General features: G+C 38.9%; 1 protein-coding gene across 1 annotated transcript; it reads left to right on the top strand.

Annotated features, from left to right (window-relative positions):
• The first annotated feature begins 2469 nt into the window (after nt 1-2469).
• Nucleotides 2470-7675, top strand: LOC106653038 (juxtaposed with another zinc finger protein 1-like). Its single transcript, XM_014372262.2, has 4 exons — nt 2470-3348; nt 5375-5740; nt 6187-6466; nt 6810-7675. Exons 1-4 carry the CDS (start codon nt 3249-3251, stop codon nt 7375-7377), a joined length of 1314 nt encoding a protein of 437 aa, XP_014227748.1. The 5' UTR covers nt 2470-3248; the 3' UTR covers nt 7378-7675.
• Nucleotides 7676-10949: the final 3274 nt, after the last annotated feature.

The raw sequence follows: 10949 nt of genomic DNA, 5'->3' as shown, positions 1-10949 counted from the left end.
GTCGGAGTTTCAACGAATGGGGGAATATAGTAAGAGTGGGGCTTCTTGGAGTTCTCAGGGGAAATACGCGTACCTACTCGATGCGCAGATGCTAAACCAAAGCACAAAGCCACAATGCTGACTGCACGCTGACGGACTGTGCAGTCGCACTTTGTGCTTTTCTGCAATTTGCATCGAGCCGCATGGCATTAATTGACAGCTGTCAGCCTGACATTATTGACCGCTGCAGTGACTAGCTTCTCTGGTCCGGCTTAGCAGTGATTATGAGGTAGCATTGACGCTTTGAACTCATGACAATCACATTTACTCGCAGCACCCAACGGTCACTTTTTTATCCTATGGCATTTCAGCTACGTACGAATTTTCGCTCAACTATTCCTAATTCCATTTAAATTTAAAATTTCGAGAGGTAATAGTAGTCTGGATTAAGAATTATAACTTTAAAGGTGCGTGCATGTCGTCTGCTCTGGTCAGTGACACTTTAGCTCGGTATCTATACTCGCGCGTTACTCGCTAGAAATATGAAAAGGCAGCTGCAAACGAACTGCGAACGATTTGAAATTCCAAAACTATACATATACTATTACTTTAATTATTTTACTATTTACATCGAAGGGAAACAATTGCTTGTGTAATTATCCTAGTAAGTGTTGAGAAATTGGTTGCGGTATAATAATTATAAAATGATTAAATGCAATGTAAGATAAGGTTATTCAGCATTCGACTGGTGAATAAGTGACAAGGGAGAAAAGTAACGCAACAGTTTTAATTTTCTAATCGTAAAATGGTTATGAATTGATAAGACAATTGATAAAAAAAATGCTGCAATTGAAGAAGCCGCTTGAATCGGAGCGCTCACAGTAGATCGACGAGAGTAAAAATTAAAGTTACGCAACGAGTTCGCAGAGTCGTTGCCGAACTGCGAGATCACGAGGCTTTATACCGAGACAAACGTCGAGCATACCGCGCGAGCCACGAGGACCACGAGGTAGAGCGACTCCCGGATATCGATGGGCTGGCGCGATTCAAGCTCTCTGCGACTCGTGCGAAGCTCGCAACGAGTGCGCGCAGCTGGCGACCGAGGAGCTTTTATCGACCAACCGAATTTAGCCGAGCGCAACCTATAGCCAACCTCATATGTATACGTATATACGCCTTTAAAGAGGGAGAGAGAGGGACGGAAAACTGCGCTACGCGCGCTAAGATGCACGTTCAACGGCACTCTACTCGCGGATAGCTGTTTGCATGACCGAATATTGACTATATAGAATCGTAACGAATTGTGCGAGCTGTGCCATGTCGGCTCGCTTCTGGCCTCTTCCAGAATCCCCTGGGTACCTAGAAATATAAGCATCATTATCCTCTCTATAATGCCGCAGTCGAGTTAAATTCTGAAACCTGATAAAAATTGATGCTGTACGAGAGATGACGCAGGATGCACGGACGCTTAATTTGATCCGGGATATAGCTTTCATTCGGACTATGATTAATTCTAAGTTGACATTAAAAAATTACGGAACGAATCCATCTTGCCGCACATCGCAGGCATCGCACACAATCTTATACTAATAATGATAAATAATAGTAGCTGTATACATATTTCATGTGTAGATGCAAGTTTGTCAAAAATAGTGCTGGAGTTGCCGAAGCAGCCGACAATCTATATGCCAACAATCGAGTCGATAGATACGGAGTCGCCGATACACGAGTTCCGATTGTCACCGATTGCCTGATTACGTCCCATAGAAACGCGCAGGGATATTCTTATCCGACTCGAAGCTCAAGTTGATTGTGTTTTTTCATTGGACCAATTCACATACCATATAAAATCAGTTATAATGATGATCGGTCGCTGTAAAAGCGATCCTGTAGGCTCATCTGTCTTTAAATCCACGAATCTTAGTTTCTCTGCTTGATTTTAAGCTGATCCATAGAGCCTTTAGCGGGTGCTAGGACGATGGATTACCCAACTCACAACTCAGTTGGCATCCATAATTCCGTTGCTGGTTTCATCGCCCGAGATTTATATTTATTTATCCGTAAAACAGCAACGAATGCCCATTTCAAATGGAAATTGACCCAAATGGATAGTCTGATTGAATGTCTATTTGGCCACGAGCTGCACAAGCTGCGATGAGCAGTATACAGCTGAGCCTGGACACATCATCATTATGGTGCGTGGGCCTGCATGGCATTACGAGGCAAGCACACAGGTACACTGCATATGTTAGCTGTATCTATACATATATTTATAGGCATACAAGAGGCATGAGCAGCGCAGCGAGAGCATACATATATGTATATAGAGCAGAGAATAAGCAGCTGGCGGCGCGTCGGCCATCCGTCACAGCAATAGCAGCTCAGAGAGTTGTCGCGGCTGATTGCAGAGGCCGCGAGCGAGAGTCGACTCACGACTGAGCCGAGCCTCAGCGCCGAAGCGAACCGAGCCAGCGTGTTAGTGTGTAAGTGTATTCGGCGTGTGTGCGCACTGCGTTACGTACTGCTGCGAGCGAGAAAGAGAGAAGCAGAGCCGTGCGCCGCTACTGCTCTACACAGCACCGCAGTCCACCGTGAAAAAGCTCGTGCAAGTTATATCCTGTGCGTGTACTCGACGCACAGAGCTGCACGAGAATAAAGCGTTGCCGATGCCGCCGCGGCTGCTGCAGCTACGACTGGCCAATATGCAATGCAACGGGGTGCATTAGACTCTCTCGTGAAAAGCTCGACTGAAAATACACGAGGAGCTGCTGCTCGTGCGGCTCGTGGCTCGTGGCTCGTGGCTCGTGCGCGAGTGCGTGTGCGTGTGTGCGTGTGAGAGAGAGAGTGACTACCGACTACTATAGTGAGTGCGTGAGTGGGATCATCGTGCGCCAGCCGCCAGCGTGTTCGCTGTTTAGCTGTTTCATTTGGTCTTGCCTATTGGTTAGTGGCACTTGGCATTTGGACGCGCGACTTGCTCCGGCTCGTGCGACGACCTGAGCCGTGCCGCCGCCGCCGTCGACGCCGACGCCGAGCCTCGTGGTCCGTCTCTGACACTCGCGCACAAAGTTAATTTAGCGCTGCGAGGCCCAAGGAAACGACACCTCGTTCGTGTAAGGCTTTCGTGCGCCCACACCTGCATCGTCGTCGTTGTCGTCTCTGCGTGAGCAGCCGGGACTGGCGTGCGGCTGCGGTGAGCAGACACCCGACGCGACAGGCGGCCACCTACCTACTTGGACTATTACTTGCATTTACGCTTGTGCATTGCCATGGCCGTATTCATGCTCAATATCTGTAAATTCAACTCTTGCGGCTTGACTTTCGGCACGCTAGGTCATCTCATCCAACACATCGAAGAGACTCATATCGGTATGTCTATCATACGTGCGTATAACGTACTCTCAATTTTGTTTATTTTTCCACGCGACTGCGGCGAGTTTTGACTCTCTGACATTCCTTGACGCAGTCGTGTAACTCGCGCTCGTTACTTATCGAAAGCCGTTTTACTCTGTCATTCATAATATTGTCAATTTTTTGCACGTTTTTTCATCGCCTCGCCTCCAAAGAGCGGAAGAAAGAGCCGATGGCGGCGATAATCGCCGCCGCACGTTGTCATGGTGACGAATTATTATACAGTTCTTTCACGCTTCGGCAGGTCTTGACTGGTCGAACCGCGAGCCCTTTACACGATTCTTGAATGTTGTATGCAGCGAGTGGCACAAGTCGCGAACTCGAGGCTTTTAAAAGTACCCCGAAATATAGTTCTTGACAATTGTCAATTGTCGAAGGGACCCGGCAAGTGTCTTTCTCGCGAGACATCGCTCACTCCGTCTACTTATCCAATGCACGATTTCCATCGTCGTTGTTTCGCTCGACGCGCTTACATTTCGTCTGCATGAATACTTATGAGCCATTCGAGTCGTATCTACATGTGCGTTCTACGAAGCGTAACGTATATGTTACGGCATACAACACGGGACGCTTAAATCGACCTCTCCAACATTTTCGCATGTACATTTTTGCATCGTGGGTCATGCGCGACACGTCCCAAAAATCAACAACTCGATATCACTACGCGCTGGTCTGAGCCCTAGATTTTTTCTAATAGTTAGCGATTACACTTACAAGTAACTTGGAGGCATTCGAGTTAATCTGTTACGAGTATACATCCGTCATGCTTAAATTCGATTATCGAGCATCGTCTCTTCAAGTGCTCCTGAGCATTTCTCCACCCTTGCGCGTTTTTCCGTCAGCGATTCTTGATAATAACTTTATCAATATGTATTCTATCAAACGCGTAATCAGTTTCGTCCGCAGAGCATAGGTTCGCGCGCCTACAACACCGTGTTGCATATAGAAGCGTAATTGGAGGTTTCGGCTCGCGAGTCAATGACCCATCTGGTCAGTCTTAAAAAAAGCGTCTCTTTTAATAAGGAGGTTCGATAGTAAACTTCATGTCTTTAGAAACGCCTGAAACTTTTTTATTTCAATCTTTGATAAGAAATGAATGCACTGTTAAAATCTTAGATTGATCTACAATCTAGTTTTCGAGAAAAAAAAAATCAAAAACGACGTCTTATACATGGGTCTTATGGGGAAAGTTACAACAATGTCACAAAAAAAGCATTATGCAAACGAATTAGACTTAAGAAATGAAAAAAAAACTATTTTTTAGAAAGCCAAGAAGGTATTGATCATTTTGAAAAAAAAAACGACTCGTTTTACAACACCGAATGCTCAATAAACAAGTCTAAAAAAGTGAGATTCTGAGCCACGCGAGCCGAAATGTCGCGTTTTTACACGTTCATCGCTGTATTTCAGCTAGTAAAAATAAAATGTACTCTATGGAAAATATGTATTTCGATGGGAAATTTCCTCAGCTTTCGATTGAGACTACTTTGAAAAATCTTAAAAATGCGTTTTTTGAGATATTTAATGTTAAAAGTTTATTTTTACAATTTTCCGTAGAAAATGGAAAATTTTTGAAAATCTGACTTCATCATCGGAAAGCTGAGGAAATTTCCAATCGAAATCATATGTCACATATTTTTTTTAAGTGCGTTTAGGGGGTTTTTCAGCGAGATAGAAGTTAAGCAGTTTCGCCTATAAGGGCCGTGCGGCCGCTGCATGCTGTTTTGCTTATAATATTTTGTTCCCATGAGTTGGTATCACTACATCGTGCCCGTGTATAAGCATAGGCGACCCCCTCGCCCCGCCTGCCCCTTGAAAGTGCTATCGAACCTCCTTAAATGTCATCCACTGCTGCAGCAACGAGCTCTCGAGCTCTCGTCTGCTGCGGCACGCGCGCCACTCTGCGCTCTCGCGATCAACTTAGCGCTACAAAACTGTCAGCCCGATAATTAATGCAATTTTAATCGATTTCACGCTGGAGCAGACAATGACCCACAAGTGCTGGAGCGCCAGGAGCGGGCACAGCCAGCCTGCGTGCCACTCAGCTACGTTTTGCGCTTCCTCACCGACGCGGCCAGACGGGAGAACGCCCTGACGGCGGTGGCGGCTCAGCAAGCCTCCAAGGCCCTCTCGGTGAGCTCGCTCGGCTCCTCCTCGACGTCGTCCTGTTTGTCTTCGGCGAGCTACGCGGCTTCCGGAACACTCGGCAATCCGCAGCAGCTTCAGCAACCACAGACGCAGCATCTTCTTCTACAGCAGCAGCTCCAACAGCCAAGCCAGCTTCATGCGCAGCAGCAGCAGCAGCAGCAGCCCCCCCAGAGGATGGTAAAAACCCTCGTGCCTGCATCAGGTAATAAACCCCCGGCGCGCTTGCAACGGACCAATAGCAAAGCTGCTAACGCGCAGCCATCTCGCCGGGAAACGTAATTTTATCTACTTGACGACTCTACGATACAAATAAGCCGATCGATCGATAGATCCATCTTTCTATCTTTATAGACGAATAACAAACTCTATAGGTGACAAATTACCATCTCTTTTACATGCAACAAGCAACAATTTTTATGTATATACGACGACTATATATTATATATTATATATATAATTATATATACACACATTTTCAAACGATTGACGAATGACGATGAAAAAATTCAATTGACGCGTGTGTGTGTTTGCATGCCAAGTCAGATCATTTTATTCAAGCCTTTTGTATTTATTATTATCATCTATCCTCATTGCTACTCCAAATTCCCATACTTTTTTTTCAATTTTTGTAAATCATTGTACAATTAGGCATCAGTAATGCTACAGCTGGAGCTAGTGACGATGATGAAGATGACGCTGACAACAATGAAGATGACGACGATGACGATGAAGACGATGAGGACATGATTGAATGCGACGACGAGGATGACGACGACGAAGAAGAAGATGATGAAGTCGAGGATTGCGCGAGCAACGATTCCTGGATAACGGCTCGAAGTAACTTCGAACGCAGCGTTGAGCAGCGCCAACACTTTCAACACAACGATTACACTTCGAGCAGCATGAGATACAATCCTACAGTGGCTAAGTGAGAGACTGACTTTTTTATATGCTTCATTTTGCTTTATCACTTTTTTTTCTTTCTTCATTTCTGCACTGAATCATTAGCCTTATTATTTTACATAAAAAATATATTGCACCACACCACATATGATATGGACACTGAGGATATCTCTCCGTATCTGAACATATTCTGGCACTATGCTATCCAAGATATGCGCAATATCTAGTATGAAGTTGATACTATCTCGACTCTTTGTACTCGAGATGTTTTTTATATTATCTTGTTAAAAGCATAAATCTAATAGATGTTAACTATAAATTTTGGCTTGAATTTTTTCTCATCCGATGTATTTTGTGAATGATTACAGAAACAACTATCAGTACCAGCAGCATTTGCAGCAACATCAAACCACGAAAGACGACAGCAGGCCATTTGCGTGTCCAGTACCAGGATGTAAAAAGCGCTACAAAAACGTTAACGGCATCAAGTATCACACAAAAAATGGACACAAAAATGACAAGCTGCTTGTGGCCAATTTGCAGCATCAAAAGTTGCAGCAGCATTTAATCAACAAAGCCTCACAAGCTCGCAACCATTCTAATGTTTCTAGTCACTTTCACAGTAGCGCTAATAACAATACTAGCAATAAGTTATTCAAATGTGGCTGTGGTAAAAGCTACAAAACGCCTTATGGGCTGAAGAATCACATGGCCGTTAGGCACAATATAGTACAGGATCAAAACAAATCAAGTTATCATTATTCACAGACTTTAGTTACCAACAATTCGATACCATCTGCTATTCAAGATCACGGCTACATCAAACAGCAAGAGCCCCAAGGGCTCGAGTGCGACGCTAATCTTGGCGTACTCACGCCCGCTCCTAGCCCTGGTTCACTCAATCATCACATCAAATACTCCGACATGACATCTTGATGCCTATGAACATTATCATTTTCATCGTCATGTTGCCATTAAATTTATTTATTTCCATTACAATGATAATTATGTAATTTTTTTTCTTTTACTGTTGTTATTTGTGCATTTTCAAGTACACACACACACACACACACACACACGTACTATTTTGCTCGCTCTCAAGGTATTTGCTAAATGAATACAATCGTTCGCCGGTGTATTATCATAATTGTGCAGTGACTGAAAATATGAAAAATATAAGATTATTGATATTCTTAGATTTATTATAAATATAGCATTATATATTATGTAAATCCAATTGTAAAACCAATGCAATTATTAATTATCTATCAATCAATTTCTTTATTTACTATCATCAATACTTAATATTATAAATGTTTATGAAAAAAGAGCAGATGTTAATTGTTATCATGAGAATTGAACAGTCGTTGAAAATTTTTTCCCACATTATTTGAGGAAATAATTATATTATTGATTTGTTATAGATTTTATTAAAAAAAAGAAAGAAAAAAATCGATCATACAGTGAAAGAGATGAATTTATAATAAAAATTATAAAAAATGTGATAGTTTTTCTCTGAATTATTGACATTTATAAAACAGATTTATTGTTAATTTTATTATATAAATAAAAATTTAAGAAAAAGAAAGCTACCAGTGTGATAATATTGACGCTTCGCATCTTTAAAAGTTACATAATGTAGTGTAAACTTTTCTCAATTATATATATTTATACCTAGATGTTCGTTGCAGCGTAGCGCTAGTAGGGCTACCAAAACTACTACAGATTGATGTAAAGCGATTTTGAACCAAAAATTTATCCCAAATCGCATACTGATGAAGATTTTTCACGAATTATGGATTACCATATTATTTCCTTTTATCATTTAATATTATACAATATGAGTATTATTAATATTATATATAAAAATAATACTAATATTATTAATCGATATTTAATAATATTAACATTAAGAACTTTGTAAATAACTAAATATGAAAATCACGAAAATGGACGTTCAAATGCCTAGAAATGATTAATTTTTCATTACAGTTAAATGAAATAAAATAATTTTCGCATGAACTCTTGCCTTTGAATAATTGAAACCTTAATTATAGATTTAAGAATTCTAAATTTCGCTAAAAGCGTTTTCAGTCTCGTGAATTTAATAATCTTGTCTGATTATTGTGAAAAAAATATATACCAGTTGATATTTATTTCTTTGAACAAATTTATTCATTCTAAAGCGACGATTTTTATATATGAGTTTTGTTAATTTTTTTTTCATTCATCATGGTATTATATACAGTCACGTACACATATATTGTATAGAGAAGAAAAAGTATAATATGGGTAAAAAAATTGTATAGGTTTTGAAATATTTCTACCTATATGCATGTATAAGAAAAAAGAAACAATCAGGAAGAGAAAGATAATAAAAATATTAGCTGCTGATGTGCTTCAGGTGGTATAGATTCGATAATATGATAATTTGTTTTTTAGTATTGCTCAAAACATTTTTTCATTCTGCAGCTATACATATTTAAATATATATAGCATAATTTTCAAGCAAAATTTACTATGTATTTTATTTTATAATGGATGTATGTACAAACGATTATACGATATTTTTATATAGCTTCAACGTATTCATACTCAATAATATATATTTGTTATATACTTATTTTTTTCGTAGCTTTTCGTCGAAGTGGTGTATCCAACAACATTACCTTATATTATAATATTATCGTTTCACAAAAACAATTAAGTGAAAATCCATTTGTGCAATAATATGATACATTGAAGCTTGTAACACTCTCACACATTTTCTAATATATTTTCGTTATTATTATGTCTTCTCGCTCTCGTAAATTTATTTTTGCTATCTATTACACATGAATTATCTCCTCTTGCTATAGCAAGATTATTCATATATATTTTGTATTCTACCTTGTATGTACGTCGTAATTAAGATACTTGTTATAGAAAAATATGCTATGCCTAAAATAGGATAAAGGCCTGCAAAGGCGACCACAATGTAATTATATATTCTCATTCTCTCGTCTCGTGCATGCACTTAGGTAATTTACTAAGCGATCTGTTCTTTGTATTAAAATTTGTGTGCATAAAGACAAGGTAATAATTTCGTCATTTCGTCAAAGCAAAAGCTTGGTATCATTTCATTCTGATATATGTACTTTGTAACATATCTATCTGTCTACGTAGAAAGAGAGAGAGAAGTGAAGATTAATGAAAAATCAAAGATGAGAACACGATTACTTCGATCGACGGTATCAAGTACTTCCTGTTAAAATATTATTTTGATCGAGTATATGTCAATGAAAGAGTATTGGTGATAAATTCAGCTTAGGAGTACGCAGTTGCATGCGGTACATAAGAAGGAAGAAAAATCATGACAATTCTTAAGATGTAGTTTAGTTTATTTACAGGAAGACTCAATCTGCCGTGCGCTCTACAGTTAAAACATTAAATAAGGGAAAAATAACAATAATTACGACCATTTATCATTTTTTCATTATTGACAGATTAGAATAATAATATGCAATAAATAAGATATCACGCAAGTACCCGTTTCCAATGCGCTCAACACGTATTACATTGCATTGCTTCAATTTACAATGGTAGAATAGTTTATTTTAGAACAAAATCTCAATATTTTTTCAATCTATTTTACAATAAAATATTTGAAATTGTCACCAAATGAATTAATATCAATCATGTCATGTACCTATGAAGTCGTAAATATACTTAAAACAGACACTCACCTTCGGTAATAATCGTACTTATGTATCGTGTCTTGTATCAATTAATGTAGTTATTACTTTTTATTCAGAAAATTGAACATAGAAAGAACATTTTTTATGTTTGCAAGTATGTTTGTATATAATCTTTTTTTTTAATTTGTACTAAAAAGTATTCACTTATTATACATATACATTTATAATTGCATCTTCAATGTTCGATCAGTATGAAAAAAATGAATCGTTGCGGTCATACCCGAATTCTGAGCATTTTTATTGAACAATTATCACCAATTATGCATATACATGGCATTGCTTCGGACCGAAAACAAACGAGATAGTAGATAATTATTCAATATAAGAGTGAAAAAAAATATCGAACAATATTTATTTCTAGCTTTATTTTTCTTTTCATTTTCATTGTCATGACGATTCATATTTCTCAACCAATTCGTTTCTTTCGTTTCGGCGCAAGTAATCAATAGTTTTTTCCTTGGGAAAAAATGTACTCGAGTGATTTCACTTTCTCTAGTTACTACATTTTTTAAATCAAGTACTTTACAGAACATAATGTAAAACTATATTTCTTGAAGAATTTGCAAGCGGGAAAAGGAAAACGGGTATATTTTATATTTTTCTCTTTCCTTTCCAGAATATGAAAAAACAAAATATACAACAAATAGTGAAGAAAATGTAAGAGTTTTATCTATCTTCTCTTTCAATTTATCTTTTTATTATTTCTCTTTCTCTCTCTCTCTCTCTCTCTCTCTCTCTCATCTCTCCTTCTATTTTGTTTTTATGTAAAGA

Source organism: Trichogramma pretiosum, unplaced genomic scaffold, assembly GCF_000599845.2.
Source record: "Trichogramma pretiosum strain Unisexual culture from Peru unplaced genomic scaffold, Tpre_2.0 scaffold8, whole genome shotgun sequence".
Classification (NCBI taxonomy): domain Eukaryota; kingdom Metazoa; phylum Arthropoda; class Insecta; order Hymenoptera; family Trichogrammatidae; genus Trichogramma; species Trichogramma pretiosum.
Note: the sequence above shows the minus strand (reverse complement) of the source record. Positions and strands in the feature narration are given on the sequence as shown.

Coding starts and splice junctions, on each gene's coding strand:
- LOC106653038 (XM_014372262.2), top strand. CDS start 3,249: ATGGCCGTATTCATGCTCAATATCTGTAAATTCAACTCTTGCGGCTTG. Junction 5,741..6,186: donor AACCCTCGTGCCTGCATCAG/GTAATAAACCCC, acceptor TTGTACAATTAG/GCATCAGTAATGCTACAGCT. Junction 6,467..6,809: donor TACAATCCTACAGTGGCTAA/GTGAGAGACTGA, acceptor GAATGATTACAG/AAACAACTATCAGTACCAGC.